The sequence below is a fragment of the Gymnodraco acuticeps genome, unplaced genomic scaffold (genome assembly GCF_902827175.1).
Source record: "Gymnodraco acuticeps unplaced genomic scaffold, fGymAcu1.1, whole genome shotgun sequence".
NCBI lineage: Eukaryota > Metazoa > Chordata > Actinopteri > Perciformes > Bathydraconidae > Gymnodraco > Gymnodraco acuticeps.
The window spans coordinates 3,488,208-3,509,856 of record NW_022990021.1 but is presented as its reverse complement, the minus strand read 5'-3'; the positions used below and the strand labels follow the sequence as shown (position 1 = coordinate 3,509,856).

The 21,649-nt window shown below is 38.1% G+C and overlaps 1 protein-coding gene across 5 annotated transcripts in view; it reads left to right on the top strand.

Annotated features, from left to right (window-relative positions):
- Positions 1 to 21,649, top strand: part of myo3a (myosin IIIA) — a 107,675-nt gene that overhangs the window by 29,061 nt on the left and 56,965 nt on the right. For 3 of the 5 annotated variants that reach the window (XM_034214039.1, XM_034214038.1, XM_034214036.1), the window contains exons 1-3: positions 10,117 to 11,635; positions 15,090 to 15,273; positions 19,217 to 19,351. In XM_034214039.1, the coding sequence (XP_034069930.1) occupies positions 11,625 to 11,635; positions 15,090 to 15,273; positions 19,217 to 19,351 (330 nt within the window). In that variant the 5' untranslated portion in view covers positions 10,117 to 11,624. Of the gene's footprint in view, positions 1 to 10,116; positions 11,636 to 15,089; positions 15,274 to 19,216; positions 19,352 to 21,649 lie in introns of those variants that run through there. The other 2 variants (XM_034214035.1, XM_034214037.1) reach the window with 2 other exon arrangements.

Below are 21,649 nucleotides of genomic sequence, written 5' to 3'. Positions count from 1 at the left end.
ATAGAGCAAAAGAGGTCAGACTTGAGCAATTGATTTTGTGCTCTGGGGAAAATAGTTATTGGCTTAAAAAACACACAAATACTGAGATCATTTAAAGATATTGAGTAGATTGTGTTGGCCTCTCCATGGGTTTATTGTTTCCGGCTGATTTGGTGGATGCCATTACATTTATCATTTCAATAGAAATAATTGCTTGGATTGTTGTGTTTTATGAAAACATTTTTCACAAATTTAGCAGCATTTCAAAAAGCCTTATTGAAGGGCTGTATGAAGTAGGGATTTTCGTATTTTACATATTTCGACGACCATATTTTTTTTGCATGGATCAAATTTGTTGAAATAGTTTTGGGGATGGAATACTGCTTCTCGCTTTTTCGTATCCATATTGAATTCTAACTTTCAGCAAGAACGCTAATAATTGTATTTGTTTTAAACTACTGCAATCTTAGGAAGAAATCTTTATTTTCTATTTGGACCAAATTATTTTTGAAAATGTCCTATTTTGACAGCAAATTAAATACAATCTGTTTGAAAGTTTGGTAGCTCTGCCTACAAAGTACAAGTTATTCTTGCTTTTTTAAATTGTTTCATATCTTTAGTATCTACAAGGTGAGTCTGGTGTTTTTTAACAGTAGTGACAAGATCCGGCTTTACACTCAATGATACATTCCCCGGAGCAAAGATGACAGCTTCATTACTAGAGGACTAAACAACATACCAGTAGAGTTACTCACATTTTCGCCTTGCATTTGGAAAGGATTCCAAATGTGTGGTCAGGCTGAAGAGAAGCAGGAGAGGCATGCTCACACAGATTTGAATTGCTGAATGTGAACGGACAGTGTGTGAGAGCCTCTTCACCTTTCGTTCTCCCTTGTTCCTGCTGCTAATGAAATCTCAAAATAACCTACTGGCTGTGGAGAAAGTGGGTCAGAGCACCAAATGTGACGCCTATTCAATACAAAAGCATCAAGTAGTGCATTATGGGTATTTCTCCCTGTGGTAAAATTGAGGTTGGGGCTGGAGTCGGAGTAGTGTGGGTGACCCATAGCCCTTAGTATCTCTAGGGCTCTGGGGTGACCTATTCTTGTCCTTTCTCTGAAGTGACATCAGAGTGCTGGTGGAGCAGTCAACAACAGTTTGTCAACGCACCGCCAGAATTTCTTTATCAGCTTTTTACTGGAAGGGAAAACACACACAGGCATGTTTTTATTCTCAGAGCTATTGTCTCATTCACTGCATGACAACCCCCCCCCCCCCCCCCCCCCCCCCCCCCAGTTGTCATGTTCTATTGTTTAGGGCCAGACTCAGCATGGTGCACAGTTTGCTTTCTGTAGCTGATCAGATTTGGTGTGCTGGGTAATGCACTTCCACTATAGGGTTGTACTGTTATCTTACTGCAATCTTTAAAGGGGACCTATCATGCAAAATGCACTTTTGTATGTCTTTTATACATAAATGTGTGTCAGGGAAGTCTCAAAGTGTCAGAAAACAAAACCCTCTCTCTTTTCCTCCGTACCCAAATCTCTAAAAACGGAGGTACAACGGAGCTGATCCAGATTTGCATCCGATATGGTGTAATATATTAAAAAAAGAAAAGAAAAAAAGACCCACGGCCCTATCAGAAACGTTGCTATCAGGAACAATGCCCGACTGTTTTGGACGTAAGATGGTCTTTGTTTACATTAGCAAGCATCGCTAACACTCAGAGCTAACCTGTAGGCCTACTGGAGAGAGAAAAAGGAACTCACCTTGTGGTAAACCCGCAAGCTCCATACTGTTTCAGAAATAATCATTGGTGTGGTTTGGAACATGATATGGCGTTTAATCACGGCAGCGTTTAGCTTTATCTCCGGAGAATTCTGAGCAGGCATTAGCTCCCCCTCCTCTTTTTTTTTTTTCAAGCTAAGGACCCCGAATCAGCACTTCTCTAACAGGCCTGAAATTGAGGGATATAAGGAATGTCTAAAATGCATGATCTGTGAGCAAAACACATCATAGATATGGTTTTTATATATCTGAGACCAATAATATAGGCCTAAAAATAGCATAATAGGAGACCTTTAAATATGGATATTAAGCCAAAGATAGGTAAATGTGCTTGGACGAACGTAATTGGACAAACTCCCCCCTTGCCATGTCAATTTGTGAAACCCATACCACTGTCAAAACAGCCAAGAAATAATAATCATTCATGACTTGAATTAAAAAGAGCAAACAAAGCGAAGATGTTTATCTGGAGCTCTCTACAATGACAGCCTTTTCGCCTCGATCAACAAGTCTTGATGTATCGTTGGTGTGCTCTCCGTCTGGTTGTCACTGATAAGAATGTACTGGGGGGCGCTGGATAATGGTATCGCCAGCTTAAAAAAACGGAGGAGGGGGGCAGTAATGTATTCTTGGGGGAATTGTGCAAACAGGAGCCCATAACCCAAACCTCATCTCCGCCCTCTGAGCACATTTGGGCAAAGACAGCCCCTATGATAGAGCCAGTGGGGGTGGAGGGGGGAGGCGGGTGGTGACATGATGCTGCCATAGTCATGAATTGCCTTGAGCATGATTTTATTCCTGAAGAGAAAAGATGGAGAGACTCAGCCACAACATGCGCTTCGTCCAATGCGAGCACAGAGATCAGCAGTTATACAGGTTATGTTTTGTTGAGATTCTACACTGTCGTGATCTATTTCTCTGTTTGTACAGCACCTGCATGGTTTTGCCTCTTTGCACTGAAGAAAATATGTAAAGCTGGTATGACCTCTATTTTCAGGGTCAGAGGCACTAACTGTTGTCTGGTTTGTAACCCCCAGTTGTCCTCAGACTGACAGTGATGCCTCAAGGGAGAAATGGATGAAAAAAAGGATAATTGGTTGCATGCTGTAAGCGTTGTTTCTAAAAATCAAATATGTATCGTGGTAGTTCGGTCATGTTATGGATATATTTTCAAAGCTACAAGTTAAAAAAAGATCTGATTTATTTTTCTCCTCCTCCCCAGGCATGTGACAGCTACGTCCAGAGACATATCATTTGGACACGTTGGAGATGATGGTATGTGACGTAAAAGAATACGCAGGATGACAGCATAAAGGAACCCCCCGCCTCAAAACCCCACTCTCAAATCCTGTTGGTTATTCGTCCAGTGACGCGAGACGAATCAGACATATTTGGCACAAAAAAGAAAAATAATTTGAAGGGGAGTGGATTCAGGCAGACACACAAGTCCGGATGCAAAAACCCCACAATATGTTTCAGAGTATCTGCCTATACAGTACATAAGTGGCAGGGATAATTTGGATTTTGTCCATCATGTTTAGTGGGTCTCATCTCAGTGGGGGTGTCTAATCTTGATGTGTGTCGGCATGAGATGGTTGTTCGATTCTGATTATTAAATCATAGCAGTGTGGGTCGTCTCTTAGTTAATGACAGGAAGAAAGTGAAAATAAGTAAAAAAGGGAACGTGGAAGAGAGCAGATAAAGCCACTGGCCATTAACCCCCAATCAGAGCCGTCATATTATCTGGAAACACAGACAGATGGGGGGGTTTGGCCTTGGGGCTTTTACTGTCTGCCTTAATAATATATTGCATTGCCATCGAGAAGTTGAAGCTTGATGAAAAGGATAGTGATTGCATGTCAGACACTTATTATGATCGAAGGTCTAGCCTGGTTGTATTTATTTTTATTTTGGGAAGAAGGGATTACGTCAGAATAAGGGAAGCTCGGCTTTTCTGTGTTTGCACTGCTACATGACCTCTATTATGATAACAGCTGTTAATTACACAGTGCTGGCTTTCCCAATGTAACGTCTGTTGTTTTCACACATTGCAGGTCCCCCCTGTGTGCCCCATCTCTTTCACAGACTCAAAGATGTATGCTCTTAGGATTTTGTGGGAAAATTCCGGTGTTATTTCAGATTTTGGTGAAAGCATGAGAGGTGGGTGTGTTTGCTCCCGCCTGTGAATCTCAGCTCAACCTGGCAGCACTGCGGTACATGGAAAATCATGAGTGAAGCCATATGGAGAAAAAGCTGATTCAGTTTTATCGTGTTGTTCAATTTAATGTGTTCCATCAGGGAATTCAAGCACTACATAATAACCTGAGGAAAAGGAAGTGAAACTCAAAAGGATACACAAAAAGTCACAAATATAATAGTAGTGTTGATCCACATTCTTTTTGACTTGCATATCTAAAGTCCAACACCAAACTTCTAGGACTTCCAGGGATGAGAAGATTAAAACACAGAGACATATGTATTTATAAAAGAGAAATGAATGCTGAAGAGCAACATGGCGCATTTGTTATACAACTCCTCTTCACTGGGGAAGAGGACAAACTCCTGATGATGAGTCACTGTTGGGACTGCTCAGCATCCTGTCACGATCCCCGCTGATAGTACTTATGTGGGATGGCAGGGGAGTGGGAGGGAATAGGTCAACAGCAGTTTGTTGTACACGCTGCAATTTAACTTAAATAACAAAAAAAATTACTAGGATTTCGTTTACCAATAGTTGCATGACTCTATTGTTATTAATGTTGCAATTGATTAATATACAACATGAACAAAGACTTACAACTTTCCTACCAGCTGGATTTAATGTTTAGTGCTCAATAGCCTTTTCCTCTTATAAGCAAATGCTTGTATATTACACACTAAATGAAGATTGTAAACAGAATGACAGCACATTTTAGCGTTGTCATGATATAAGCATATTGATGTTAGCATTTAGCTCAGCACCACTTTCCCTATTAAGGCTTGTCTCTTAGTCCTGTTCATATTTTATTTGAAAAAGTAAAGAACATTAATTGTGTATTTAAAACAAATCCTTTAATATAAACACAGTATTTAGGGGCTTTGATGGGTTCACACCAGCCGCAATGCTAAATTGGAGGCGTAAAAACCGGCCATACCTATTTTCAAACTGGACAATAATTTAGATCTCAACTGCTGTTGACTTGCAAGCTATCGCAATGACAAAATCTATTCTCAGACATACATTTTTAGAACACAAATAGTTTATCACACATTGAATGTTACTGCCTACAGTATATGGAACAAGATACATGATCATCTGTGAGCTGTAGGAGGGGCTATCAACAAATGTCTCAAAGAAGCCCTGTGTTATAAGATCTGCAATTATGGACTTCTAAACGAGAATTAATTTCCGTATATCAAAGGACAACCGGTAACAGATTCATTACCATCCGAGGCGTACCAAGGCTCATAAGCTATTCCTTCACTTCCACAGTTAGATTGGCTGTGTTCCTCACGGTTGTGTCACATTGACTTATTTTTTCTCCAATTTGACCACAAAGCATTTTTGTCTCCAAACACCTTAAAACAAGGTTAAATAATGCTTTAGCCTGCATTGTCCTCTGCACAAAATGTTCATATAAACATTGTAATGAGCAAGGTTGTCAGGTCAACTGAAAAAAAAGGTTGGAAATGGAGCTGCATGCATGTACATGGTTGTATTCTAATTATCCTTCTATCAACTGCACAATCCCAATACTCATTTAAGTGGCTCATGATGTGCTATATAACACAGCTGGGAAAGTCACAGCCCAGTGGGCTGCTACAATGGCAGCCAGTCATTGAGGACGGCCACATGTCTGTCAGGCATGCACACCACGTATACGGCCACAATAGCCTCATCAGTAGCCTTATTCAATCAGTCTTTACAGACGGGAGTCGACTCGGGTGATGCAGACCCAGCCAGCCGTCCACTGATCTGCATCACACAGGCATAAACAATCAGAGCGGCCCTCCTTAAATCTCCTTGAAGTGATCTCTGATTTCTTCTGATTGTGCCCGACACCATGCACTCTGCGCTCTGGAGTTTAACCATGTGATTAGCACAAGGGGAAGGTAGGGACAATCACATAGTGGTTTACTGTTTGTGTATGTATTGTTTTAGTAGCAGTTTACAAAAAAGGCGGAAAGAAAAGACGTTTGAGTCAATGATTTTGAGTGGCAAATTAATGCATGTTTGCCTCTCTGTGAAATGGAAAAAGTGTGCTTGTTATAAGGTAAATGAAACAATTTCAACCTCAATAATCTAATTTAGGCTAGAATTAACTTGGTAATGCAAGCGCAGGACAGAGTAGGATCCCGTTGGTGCAGCGTTGACAATGTCAGAAGCCCACGTGCACACACACAAAGAGGGACTGTGTTAATCAATTCCCTTATCAATCAATCAATTAATCATCCATCCATCAACCTTCATGAACTGCTGCTTGTCCTTCAGCCCCAGTGTGTCACCACTGCAGCAAATCTGCTGTCAAAAGCATTTAGATTAACAAGTTCTGCGAATATTCATCTTTCATTTTTTAAAGTGGCCTGACTCCGCCTGCAGGACTGCAGAAAGAGCTGCCCTGCTAATCCTTTTTTTATTTCAAGAACATTTATCTATCATTCTGTGCACTGTGTGAATGTGAAGTCAAAGTCAATTTCACCAAGACAATTGATTCTTGAGTTTGTCTTTGCAGCATTTTGTACAGGTATTGATCAAACTGCAAATGGCTCAGCACTGTTACACAATCATACAGTACAATTGAAGTTTAATAATGCTTTTATTTAGAATGATTATGACGTAAGGAAAATTGCTCAAGTTTTTGAGACAATACAGATGCATTCATAATAACAATGCCGTCAGAGTGTGTGGGCTAGAAGAGACTGAATGACTTTCTGTACTGAATGTCATTCCAGTGCCACTTAATTTTCAACAACATAATTGTTCTCAACCACTTACACTGTTCTGAATCCTAACACATTTCACAAATGATTTGTCAACGGAGTAGGTCTGAAATAATGTCTGAAAAAAGCTACTTTCATTTCAGGTAAGACTAATTTCTCATGAAATCCTTCTTATGCTAAATGACAGTATATCTAAGTATCTGGCTTAGTTACTGTGTTTAACTCTTCAGAGTAGTTTTGGATGATCATCTGAGAAATTCTTGATAAAAAGCAATGCAGCTCCACTAGAGATGTTGACAAAAGGAAAGAAAATGTGTTTTTGTGTGTTTGAGAGACCAATTATCGGTTTGCCTGCTTGTTGAGGGTTTACAAAATGTACATCATAATCATTGCGGAGTTTATTTTGTATTTCTATGGGCACAAATAGATAACATTTATTAGCCGCAGAGTTACGTGATCTTCATTTGTTTGATTTACATAAATGATTGTGCTTTTTTCTGATATTGTCAATACATGCATGAAATGAGAAAACTAAAATAAGCACATCAAAGTAGAATGGCTTACAGTTCTGTACAGCATATGAGGATTATTTGATCATGCAGCCATGAAATATCTCACGGGTAGTGTCAGAGAGGATGATTCTTCATGGTGACTAGCGGCTGATCAGTGGGTGAGAAGCTCGCACTGCAGCAGAGCAATATGTAGGTTACCTGTCAGGAAATTAAGCCTATTAACTGCTTATGTAACACATCACACATTAGGCACGTGGATTCTCTCCTAATGTTTTATTCTGTTTAAGGCAAAAAGAGACTTATGTAAAGATGGTGTACTCATTGGGATGTCTTGCTGCAAGCTGATATTAAACCTTTATTAGATTTTCCAGTGTTACTTTTGCATTCCATTTTAATTAGCCTATAATAAATATGCATTTTCCACTTCATGACACTTTACTTTTCTGTATACAGTGTTTCTTTTTAGAAATATGTGTAGAAGGCAATTTGTTTATTAGAAGCTGAATAGCTATGCTAGCAAAGAAGCTTCAAGCTAATTGTCAGTATTCTAACCTGATCATAATCTAACAAACTGATGTTTAGCAGTGCATATTTAAAGTTTATGTATCATAGGCAGGTGATAATAATTCATCCTGTGGGCAACATACATTTCTGATATTCTGTTGAATTTTTTTAATAAATGAAGAAATAGTAAAGTAGTTTTAAAAGGCATAAAAAAGGACACCTGATTAAACAATAGTTTGGAAAAGTGTCACTTAGTTTTACAGACATCTTCAATCTTGTGTGCTTTTCTACTCTCTGGTCAAATAGTGAGGTAGGGGGCAGGGAGGTGTGTCCAGTCTGCACACTGAACTGGACCTTTGCCCACTTTAATCATACGGTTATTATGGCCATCAGTACATCCCCATCCTTGGTCTTGGTCCAGCTTCCAGGAGTCATTTGTAAAGCAGCAGAGCAGGAAATGAGGTTGGTTTGCTGCTGTCACCCAAGCCTATGGACATGCTTGAGGGAACCACATAAAGTCGGCACGGGTCCGCTGATCATGTGGAGTCCCAGACAGAAAGTGAGGGGGGGTCATTGGTAGGAGGCTGAGGTGAAGACAGGACAGAGACATCACTAGCCCCTATATTTATCATTGGCTAATAATAGGGGCCCCAATGCTGACTGATTAATGAGGTTTTATGGCACGGTCAAAGAAATAGAACTATTGCAGGTCCACCTTTAAAACTGAAAAATGACATCCCCTTTTAGCCATTTGAAAAAGGGGCTACTATTCCTTGTTCTTCTCTTTCTTCTTCTTTTTTAGTAAAAATAAACATTCAGTCTTTTATAACTATGACTCCTGTCTTTCTGACTTTTCTTGAAGTCTTTGCCATATGTGATCTTTTATGGTCTTGTTAGGATATCAGAAACAGCTTGGATTTGAGAGATTTTTCATATGGTCATACCTTCTAATGTTCATAAATCTAATGAATTTGCTAAATAAATGGAGTTGAAAAATGAAAACTCACGAATAAACATATCTAGTCAAAGGCCAAAAAAGCCCAACAGAAGCAACCATTTATTTGTTATTCGGAGCTATAGTGATTGGAGGCCTCAATAAGAGTTAAGCCATTGCATGCTTTCTTGCAAATTAGGGTAATGTTCCACTGTACAGTACACAGACCTGAAAGGTGACTTGAATAGACTGACCAACTGGACTGGAGAGGGATTGGTTTTCAGAGGAAGGCACTCGACTTTCTTGCTCCCTGCAATTTGGATGTTAAACTGGACCTGTAATGACAACCAGAACTTTAGAAAAAGAAAAAAATACTTTTGATTAGGCTTACTATTCTTAAGGATAACATCAAGAACCCTAAGCTTTTTTATTATAGCCTAATATATATTGATATGGCTAGTGACTAGATGTTTAATTCCAATTGTTGTTTGTGTTTGGTGCAATAACAATGTGTAGAACACACCAATTTGATAGCTTTTACTGCTTTGATAGATGACAATACATATTTCTCTCTCTGATGGAAACCTGCCTCTGAGTGTTTCTGACAGTTTCAGCAGAATCAACTTTACAGGGGAAAGTTGATCTCAAAGTGGTGTTTGCGTTGACAAAAAAGTTAGCCTATTATGCCTATTATTCTTCCCACATGTTACAAATCTGATGAACACTTAAAATCTGACACAAAACATATATTTACTTTTATGATTTTTAACCAGGTAGGCCTAGCCCTATTGGGTACAGATCATCATGAACTGCCACTCTCTAGGTGCCACATGAAGTATAGACATGCAGCATAAGGTATTTTCTGTAGGCTACATAGGGGAGAAGGGGGTAAATTGAGCCAGTGGGTAAGTTGAACCACCCCCTGTAACCAGGCAACGCCTTATAGTTGTAATCAAGTGACCAGAAATTATGCAAGCTCCACCCATTTCTTATTGCCTGTGAAAGAGAGATACTCATTGTGGTCTTTTTTACAAAAAAACGTTTTTTGTTTGTCAAAGTAAATTTTCTAGATGTCAGCTATATCAGCTGTCATGTAAAAACAAAAGTATCCAGGTTTAAACACATATATTGTATATGTTGATGTGTTGGCAGCGTATTAAACCATGTGAATCATTAAGCTAAAGATGACTGCATTTTAATGCTAGGCTATTTTTGCTAAAATGGTGGCTATGGGGTAAAGTGAACCATGAGCCTTGGGGTAAGTTGAGCCAGTTTTTCAATGGAGAAATGAATGAAAGTAGGCCAAGTTGATAATAAGAGCTCATTGTAGGCTACATTTAAAGTTGAATTTACCCTGTGTTTGATTGGTAAGATGTATGAAATTGTATCACCATTTGTATGATTACTTTTCCTTTTAACATGTAAAAAAAAATCAATCAATTCAATCGAAATTTATATTAAAATTATTTGAAAAACTAAGCTTGTATTTGGTTTGTTATTTATTGTTTACAGTTACCTTTAAGATTTGTTGTAGGTATGCTCAGGTTTGAACAGGTATGCCCAGGTTTGAACAGTGGTTCAATTTACCCCCTGACCTGGATCAACTTACCCCTACACTGGGGCAAGTTGAGCCACAAGACTTTTTTTTAGAAGTAATATTTTCACTGCCCTTGATCAAATATTAATTATTATCATTGCCATTGATAGGAGACATCCTGAATTATAGGTGTGTTTTCATTTTTACTATGTGTCATTTCTATGGTCATTTCTCCTTGCTTAGAGGACAGCATAACTAAAAAAACTCTCTCCCCTACACACCCATTCAATAGTTACAATGCTCTTCGCACTATTTGAATTGTTTTTGTTTGTTTGCAGGACAGCAGAGAAAAAACATGTTTTCTTTATGATAATTGAAGGTAATGTAATTATAATGTAATAAGCCCCCAAGTCTGCAACTTTACCTGTTAGTAGCTCATAAGGATAATGGATCTAACTTTCTGAGAGGCCAAATCAGCAAACGTGAGTAGGCTTTTTTAGAGATAGATAATTATTTAATAAATATTTATAACAACACTCTATCACATAACTTACAGTAGGTTAAAAAAGCTAGCTACAAAGATGAACGGGTGTTAAAGCAGTTTAGCTGTGGAAATAATGCTAGTGGTTTAGCTAGCTTTAGCCAGCTAACAGCTCGTAGGTGGCCAAACAGGTGTAGAACTGTATTGTATTAGTTGTAGCAACTACAGAGGTGGCTAAAAATAAAGTTAGTTGTTTATTGAGTCTGTTTACCAGTAAGCTAAACAAGTGTGGGAGTTAAGCTAGTAGTTTTAAGAAGTGTTGAGCCTGCTAACAGCTATTGTGACTAAGCTAAATCTGTATGTAAATCGCAGTTTAGCTTGTTTGTTAGCAAGATGACATATGTAGCACATTGTATTTTCAGTTCTGTGTTGTGACCATGGATGTATAAGGTTGTGACCTGTGACGTAGGGAAGGACATTTCATCCAAAAATCAGATTAGCAGTTTCTTTACAAATAATTTATGATGCTCACAAACAGAATGTATTCGAGCCAAGCTTCAGATAGCATCAGACCCTGAACTGAACTCTCAGTCCAGCTCTGGCTCAGCCCCACAGCAGCTTTCCCCAGCAGCAGAGCCTGTAACGGGACACGGCTAACGATGCTGAGGGCACTCCAGTGCAGTCATGGCCTGTTGCACCTGACTCGCTCCTCGCTGCACACGGTACACTTGCCTGTTGTTAGCTTGTCTTCCAGTCTAATTTATGACACTATCAGACTTATCGGCTGCTACTGCACGCCCTCATGCTAAAACGAATTACTTAAACTAATTACGTATTGAGCCTATATTACTTTGTAATATTGTGTTCCTTTATTGTTGATGTATAATACAGCAGAAGAGGTTGGGGCACACAGGAACACCTGCTGCTGCTTGCTAATGCTTCATCCTCAACTTATACTCAAGCATACAAATGAGCTCACAGTAAGTATGATGACTTTTTGGCTATTATGAGAGTGTTTGCATGTGTTACTAGATCTTTAGACCCAAGCATGGCTCCTTCATTTGGATTCCTTATTTGCAAATGTTGGGAGTGGCTCAGCACATGTTTACTTGGCATGCAGTGTGTGTGTGTGTGTGTGTGTGTGTGTGTGTGTGTGTGTGTGTGTGTGTGTGTGTGTGTGTGTGTGTGTTTGTTTGTGTTTGTTTGCATGTTTATGTGTCTAAATCTATGCTTTACCCGTACCCTGCATGGGTTCTATTCTCACCTTATCACCATCATCCATCAAATGTAAGTTTATACGAATATTGAAATATTTATTTTTCATTTGGTAGACGCGGTGTTGCTTATTTTTATTTTAAGCTATATTACTATTTTTTACTGAGTAGTTATGAGACTCCTATTCAGGTCTTCCCATTAAGATTTGTCAAACAGTGTTTCTTACAGACCGTAGTCCTCAAAATATTGTTCTCTTATTGTGAATGTTGTATAATTACTTTATTTACTTTAAAATTCAAGAACCAAACCATAGACATTATTTGTTCTGCTTTATGTAGCATTGTGATCCGAAACCCCATACTTGAATCTTAGCAGTATATCTTATATTTACTCAATTGCTGTACTTAAGTACAAATACGAGTACATTTTACTTTCCATTTCATGCTGCTTCATACTTCTACACCACTTCATCTCAGATGGAAATATTGTACTTTTTACTCCTATTTGTCTGAAAGCTTTGGTTACTTTACAGATACGATTTTTCATTGCCTCTCTGTCCACTCTAAACCAATATCTCCAGATTTGGTGATATGTTTGTGATAAACTGAACAATATTATACATTTCAGAAATGTTACTCCTTAAGCCTTAAGCCAAATATACAATTTGAATTAGCTGGCAAATGCATTGTCACAAAACTGAAGGGAAAGTGGAGTTTTTAGGGAAACATGGTTCTCCCTGAACAGCAATGCCACATTTATAATGGTCTTGTACATTATGATGCATTTTATGTTATTCTAACCAACAGTATTAGTTCATATACTGTAAGCACAACCTTAAACCACATATTATTGCAGCAGTAATAATAATCAACACCCATGATTGTGAAACACTGGAACATTTTTACCGCACAATGTATTACTTTTGAGAACTTTAAGTAATTTTCTTTTATAAAACTGACATACTTTTCCTTTCACTAAGTAATTGTGAAGTATTTTTACATTGTGGTATCAGGATTAAAAAAGAATCTGAATATTTCTTTAATCACTTGCACTTGCATAAATACTACTGTCTCCACCCACATTATCCTTGACTTGTTCACTGGCAGTATTGTTGTGCCAAGGTTAAGCCGAAACTTTAACCCACTCATCAGCGTTGCGGATTAGTCCACGCCGGTACCAAATGCATCTTCAGTTTCTTTTAGGAGCTTCAAGTGACCAAAAGTCCACTTACACATCACTCAGATCAGAGAGTACATTTCCACTTCCGACTTTTAAGATGTAATTTGGTTTTCAATTAGATTTCTTTCAAATGTTATAACCTTCTTTCTTTCTATAAAAACACAGTAATACAGTAATGCTCAGTTAAACCTGTGCAGTCCATGATTTGTGCACTTCAAAGACTCTGGTTAATGCCAGTAAACCTCTAACTAAAAGTGACAAGCAGCCAGTGTTTCAGGGTGAACAAGGTTGGATAACCACACACACGCACACGCACACGCACACGCACACGCACACACACACACACAGTCTCCTGTAAGGGCTCATTTCCCTGCAGCTCCTGTTGGAGGTGTCCAGTGTGAGTCCTAGAGTTTCACCCTCCTTTCTCATGTGTCAAAGCACGTTGTTACTTATAGAAGCACTTATGTTTTATTGAAGTTATCTGTAGGTTTGCACAGGAGTGCAATTACCTAAACATGCATTCACGTACAGGAGTCTAATTGCTGTGCATAGGTGATGACTGATAATATCACTGCAAAAATCATGACTATGTGCCAGTTTTACGTTTCCCTGGAGTGATTTATGATCATTTACTCATTTATTCATAATAATTATAATATTAGATTAGATAAAATTACTGTTGAGAGCTGAGTTAAGAGGCAATTTCCCTTAACACAAATAAAGTGACCACTGATAATAATAGGAGTAGTTGCCCACTGCAGCACTATTTGTGCTTAGGTCTTCTAACCAGCTTTGTGTATGAATGGGCGTCTATATGGGGAAAGGCTCACGCTGCTACAGTGGCTAATTCCTGCTAATCCCGCCGTATCTCATACCACTTGGAGATGGTTTCCAATGGCAGCCCTGGAGCGGGGGAATTGCTGGTGAGATTAGCTGGCGTTAGCTCACGTTAGCTCCTCCTCTGTGGTTTACACTCACCGCCAGGCCAGGCTGGCCCACCACCGCTCCAAGCTAACTTTTTGCACAGAAATGGATTAACTGTTTATTCAAAAATGTTTCAAGTTTTATTAAGAAAACAATGTAAGTTTGTTTGGATTTACTCTGCTGTCAGTATGTTTTTTAGTAGTAGTAGTTTAGTAGATTCAATGTTTAATGCACAATTGTGAGGGCAGCAACAGGCACCCTTCTCTTGAAGGATTGTTAAGCAGTGTGTTTGTGGAGGATTTAGTGTTGCTTTATGAGTTTTTTGGCTCTGACTAACTTTCCTTTGGACATCTTCATGCAATCTACATTCTTGTTTTTTTTTTTTCTCTCACTGCATTTAATAACCTTGATAATGTGTGTGTGTTTTTATCCTAGTTGGATATATGTTATTATAGTTTAAATGACACTTTCTAACTATGAAATACTGTAGTAATGATAGAGTGATATCAGTGGCTATCAGAAACTGAGGTCACTTACAAATCTTTAAAGTTGACATAATACTAAGCCACAAGGTCGCAAGGAGTAAAATGAAGTTGAATACATGTTTATTAAACTAATGCCCAGTTATGTCCAGATTTAACCTTGTTGCATCATGCAGCTAAATGGAAACCTCCAAGAATTAACCCTCAATCTGCCACTGGATTATCCTGTAGTGAAAAGGTCCTCCAGTTCAATTCCCAAACAAACCAGCATGACATCACTTTCAACAGTCAACAAGACACAAGTAAACAAGACACTTATCTGGTAACACTTTTATACAAAATCATTTCACACAAAAAATGCATTGAGTATTGTATTTAATCTTAAGAAAGGTAATATGTCTGTTTTAAGAAAACACTCCTTACTTACACTCCTTACACTCCTCAGACAAATAACCGTTTCATGTGTGATAACCCAATGATTATCACACAACAACACACCAATGTGTGTTGTTCAAAATGTTTGTGGTACTCTATGTATATGCATAATGGCCTTTAAATCTCCTTCAGTGGAACTCTTATAAAGAGCAAAGCACATCTGCAGGTTTTATACAAGTTGTGTGTTTTTCTTTCATAGGAGAAATCTCCAGAAGATGTTTCCACAATCAGGGAAATCGATTGTGTTCGACAACTTTCCAGATCCTACTGACGCCTGGGACATCATCGAGACAATCGGGAAAGGGACTTATGGAAAAGTCTACAAGGTGCTCAATAAACTTGATGGAAGTAAAGCGGCTGTAAAGATACTGGATCCCATCCATGTAAGTTGACTTTGTTATCTGGTACAGGAGTGTATTTCAATTTAAATGGCATATGTTATACTTCTTCTATTAGTGTTAACACTCCTTATACACTTGTATACCTGGAAAAACATTATATGCAGGGGTAGACATTTTATTGTCACTGGCCCCACCATTGTCACCACTGGCCAAAGAGCATTCGTCCAAAAGAATCGACTAATAATGAAGAAAATGTGTTGCAATAGTAATTTATGCACAAACTACATTACTACTTGTACTACAACATTTGAATCATCAGTTCTTCCTCATTTCCCTCAATTGTTCATATTTGGTTTATTAAAGGTCCATGTCATGGCCATTTCTACTGATCATAATTCCATTGTTGAGGTCTACGAGAATAGATTTATATTGTGCAATGTTCCAAACTCACATTAGTTTCTCATACAGCATCTCTGTATAGTATGTGTATTCACTCTCTGTCCTACAGGCCTTGTTGGAGCTCCTGCCCCCGCCCTCCCTGTGAGCCCACTGTGCTCTGATTGGTCAGCTCGCGCACTCTGTTCTGATGAGTCCACCACCGTTACAGCGGAACATCAGTGATTATGTGTTACAATAGCGTTAGCAACCAGAAAATGACACCAGTAAGGACAAACAGATGAGAATGCTGCGTGGGGTTACCGTTGGTATTAAAAACATTTTGGCGAATGGTTAGGTGGCGAGAAAGTAAACATTTGTTTTGCTCTGCAGCAACAGCTGTTTGCTTTTCACCCAACATCAACAACTGCCTCACGAAACGCTATGTTGTAGCATTAATAAACGAAACAATTTAACAAAATTGCTTGTCAAAATACCAATACCACAGGACCATTTTTTTTTTTAAAGCAATATATAAGTGGAAAGTACGTTATGCTGGCCCGGGGTGTCTAAATAGTGCTTCCGGGCCATCGGGCCATGTCGAGCCCTGATATGTATTTGTATATACTGCACATTATATAAAGTATTTATGCTACACCATATACAAACATCACTCTTAAGGGATATGGATATGACAGTTCCAGAAGATATATGTTTTTTAAGTTTAATTTAATCTTTGTGAGTTCTCTTTCTTTTGTATTGCTTGGCTACAGTTCAAAACAAGACATGACAATAATATTTGCAAACCATTTCAAGAGTTACATTACATAGTAATTATATAATAGCAAAAGCAGTTAAGAACTGACCCATCCTTACAAAAATGATTTCAGAATGAGGAGTTTAATAGGAAGAATATGTGTATAAAGTTCTGGAAAGTATTTGGACAGATCTCTTGTAAATCTGACACAGTCACTGACTCATTAGCCCAATACTAGATTTAAGTCATGGTGCTCTGCTCTGTTCTCTGCAGAGGGCGTTAAGAAAAGGAGTTTTCTTCCATCTACAATCATTATCTCAGCAAATTGCCTCTGACTATTTCTTGGATTTATCATTGCAGGGCTCCTCTTGCTTGTGCGGAGTTTTTAGAACTGAGCCAAAACCCATTTGGCACCCATGCATAAGTGTGTGAAGCACATTTGGCCCAAAGCAAGAACATTTTGACACAGAGCAGATAAACACGATGTTGATTCTGACGTCCAAGAAGCAGAAAAGATTTAAGAATTAGAACATTACTGCGCCAGAGGTACTACAATTAAGAAAGGTTACTATTTTTAGATAAACAAACATTAGTGTTGGCTTTCATACTTCATATTACTTGCTGTCATAGTGCGTAGCCATAATTTACCTCTGTTTATTTTGATGGTACAGTGAACAGTATGGCTGAAACAGCAGCTCTAATGAGCAGCCATTTTCTATTAATTCCTGCCTTCATGCTTATGAAAGTCCCATTAGTCTTTTGTACATTTGTTACTCTTTCTCATTATTGAGAAATGATTATCCTCAGACCACTAGACTGAGCACCATCATTACCATCGTTGTAATCACTACGTTGAGTATTAGACCTATTACTTTCATTACAAGTACAATGGAAAGTCCCCTTATGTGCTACGGTATGCTGAGGTTCAGAGAATACTTGGGATTTGTTTCTTTTTGGTGCACAGAGGCACTATATAATCATTTTTGCTACAGCTACTCTGAGGGGTTAGGAGAGGGAATCAAACCCATATTTCTTTTACACAAAACCTTTTCTTGTATTCGTTTTTTCCTCTAACACTTTTCTCTCCTTGACAAATACTGGATAGTTTTTATCTTTCTGGTGTCTTAAGAACGAACAATCTCTTTCATTTACCTTTGTATGACTCGCTGCTTTGTTTTGGGTGGATTGGAAAAACTGCAGTGGAGTATTAGTCATAAATAATATGTCATATGTCATTTGTCATGTTATTTTTGTATTTGATCCTGATTTCAACTTATTTAAATCGCGAAAAACTGTATAATATTGTGTTATATTTGCATAATATACAATTATTGAAGAATTACAACTGCACAGTCAAAGGTAACACCGAATTATTTGCGTCTATGGTTAACCTAGTTTTGAATACGTTTAATTAGAATTTCCACCAACAATATTTCCATGTACAATACCCCTGTCTCGTTAGAATGAATCAATTAATTAATTTGCCCCTTTCACACACATTCAATTCAAGAGTCAGTGGTAGAGACTTCACAAGTTGTCCTAAAGAACAGCAACAGTTCTAAAGTGATTATTCACTTGTTTCGCTAGAGTTAGAAAACAAGATCAATAACTCTGTTACAGCTGAATTTCCCCAAGGTGATGAATAAAATACCTTCTCTTCTCTAAAAACGTTTTATGAAGCTAAATCCAGGTGACGCTTAGCTTAGCATCCAGATTGTAACCAGCGGAGAACCTTTAGTTTTTAAAACACAATATAACATAATGATTAGTGAGCTTTATAAGTGAAGTATCATTTTACAATACCTTTGGTCAGTGCCATGTCTTCAGTCTTAATGATATGTAAAGTAGGGCTGCTCGATTATGGCAAAAATCATAATCTCGATTATTTGGGCCAATAATTGTAATTGCGATTATTCATTGACTTTGAAAACATCCATTTATTGTATTTTAAAACAAATACAAATAATAATTTGAACTTTTTAACTGTTGAATTATATGTTCAGGGTAATCAACTGAAAAATCAATAAAAAATAAAATAAATTATACATTCATATCTACATTTAAATAAATAATATCAAAATAATAAATACCAATAAACAAGATCAACAGACATGTTGCAGTGCACTGTCACAACCTGACAACTCCTTAACATATAGCCAACATTTTGGTAAAACATATTCAACATATTCCACTCAGTTAAACATTAAAGACTGGCCCACCGTCATGGTCCAGAAGTAACAGGAAATAAATGTTGAACTACAATTTAAGACCAAATAAAAATGTTTTGGCCACCATGGCAAATGCTGGTAGGGCTGCTCATGTCATCTCTTAAAGATCTTTTTCTAGAAATTAGGGCTGCTCGATTTTGGCAAAAATCATAATCTCGATTATTTGGGTCAATAATTTATATCACGATTATTAAAAACGATTATCCATTTACTTTGAAAACATACATTTATTGGACATTCAAACAGTATGTTTTTAACAGTTGATTACCGTGAACTTTAAGTATAACTCAACTGAAAAAAATAAAAATAAAAATCGTTATATTTCGATTACGTTGTTTTCGTAATCGTTGCAAGCCATAATCGTAATTGCGATTAAAATACGATTAATTTAGCAGCCCTAATGTAAAGATAACCTTTCTCTTGACTTAAGCTTAGTTTACAGTATAGGCATGGGAGTGGTTTACATTTCTTTAATCTAGAATGCTAAAGTCACCATTACTAGATATTTTGCCATTTTTTTTTATTCTCATATCTATTTGAGTAAAAAGTGTTACAAAAAGGAAAAAGATGGTTGGTAAACATGAGAAATGTGTTATGTTAACTGATCTGTGTCCCTGTTTTTCAGGATATTGATGAGGAAATCGAGGCAGAGTACAACATCCTCAAAGCTCTTTCTGACCACACCAATGTTGTCAAATTCTTCGGGATGTACTACAAGAAGGATGTGAAATGTGGAGACCAGTTGTGGCTAGTACTGGAGGTAGGAACACTTATTGTATTTAAATAGTAAAAACCACCATATGTTTGCAAACCATATTGACTGAATCCTTAGTGCTGGGGTGAGCAGTTTATTTTTGGTATTATAAAAACCATGATAACTATTGTTGCTTACTTTGCTGCCAACCCCCTTCAGCAGTGGCACAGGAGTTTGTCTTGAGTAATAAAGAGATATAGCAATTATTTACTGACAAATCAATTGTAAACTCACTGCACTAAAACGTTCCCAGGTAAAACATTACCATACTCACTGTCCACTTAATATTGACACGTAACGCCAATAGCGCTGCTCCCTGACAGGGCGAGATGCTTCGTTTAAATGATTTCACCTAATGATATTGGATCCTTGCTGGCATCATATCATCTCTATCTTTTCTTTCTCGATGGGAGTTCAAAACTACAAAAATAATTGTTTAAATTAAAAATTGTTAAAATAAATAACTAATCGTACCAAAGGCAATGCTACGAAGCAGAGCCATCTTGTGGGTATTGATTTGATGTAAAGCGCCTTCGAAAATTAGGAAAAGCGCTATACATTACATTACATTGCATTTAGCTGACGCTTTTATCCAAAGCGACTTACAATAAGTGCGTTCGACCAACAAGATACAAACTTGAAGAAAACAGAATCATATAAGTACATCAGGTTTATACAAATCCCATGTATTATTATTATATTATTTTTAAATTTCACAATCAAATAAATAAATAAAATCTATTATGAATCCATGATGAAGTTTAAATGATTCATATTTTTAATTATATAATCTTATAGTCTTAACCATAGCTCTTAACCCTGCATAACCGAATGCAACATCATATTTATGATATTCACGCCGTCAAGCTTGGCTTGCAATCGTCTGCTCCACAAACAGAATCAGAGCAGCAGGAAAAACGCCCCGCTGACGACCAAGTTCAGTATTTGAGCCATGTTGAGAGGTTTTTGTGGATTTTTTTGTCCAATGACAGCAAAAATAACTCACTACCTACCTAGCCTCACGTGCTTTAAATACCATTCACCTGTATAATGTGGCTGCACCGTGCAGACACAGTGCATACGTGCAGATTAAAGGTCTGGTTGTACATCTCAACCTACGTCTGGCCAGGTATATGCAGTGGTGACCAATCTGCCCAGGGATTATGTAACAGTATAAGCCACCCGGGTAGTCTAGGAGTTTACTTATAGGCCACCTCGGGGATTTGGATGTAGGCCAACAACATGGATATGTTGGGGGTGGACGTGAGCTCCCTGCTGAGAGCAGCAGAGCAGGGATTTCTGTTTACAGGCGCTGTCACAGTGCATTACTCTATACACGCACTTCAGCAGGCCCATGTGTCCTGTGGCTGATTTCAGTTTTAGGTAGAAAATGCGAAAATGGTAGAAAGTATTACACTTTATTTTAGGTTGTTGGTGCACTAACATGTAAACTGCCTTAGCTAAATTGGTAACTGTTGGGAAAATACTGAATGGACTCTTCTAATATCAGAGTAGCACATGACATGATAACAAAGGCCCTATGTAGCTGTGCACGTAACAGGATCAAAGATCGCAGGGGGGGGCGCCAGGCCTCAGATGATTTGAGGCCAAATATCATATTTAGACTTTTTTTTTTTTTTTTTACATATAATTGTAACGCAATACATGATTGTCACTAAAAGCCTTGTCTCTACATTACAATAAAATATCAAAAATAATTGATCAATTAGAATAAAAATTCAAGTTAGTATCTATTAAAGGCATAAAAAGACAGAAATGTTTATTTTGCCCGTAAAGTGTCCAAACTAGTGTTGCACGGTGTACCGATACTTGAAAGGTACCGCGATACCCTGCCGTTAAAAACGTTACGATTCCTCCGTTTCATTAGTATCGGTACTTTAAGAATGACGGGGGAAAGTACTCCGGTGAGAAAGCGCCGTTTTAATAAGAGTCGTGTGTATTCAGCGCTCTGCTTCCACTCCCTGCACAGCACTGCAGCCGAGCCTGCAGTCCCTCCCCTCTCAAGCACGCTCTAAGTCCCTCCCCTCTCTCGTGCACGCGCTAGCTGCCAGAGCATGTGAGACAACGGGGAGCAAGTGGCTGCAAGTGGGAGTGCAACTGCCGCTGCGCCTCGGCTTGTTGACAAAAAAGACACCAGAAGCGAAATTTGGAAGTATTTGAGCGATATCTCTGACAGTGAGGGCAAGCCTACGGACACCACGAGGCCTGTCTGTAAGACATGTATTCATTTTATTTAATACTAATTCTTGTCATTTATTTTATTTATTGTTCTCATTGTTTAAA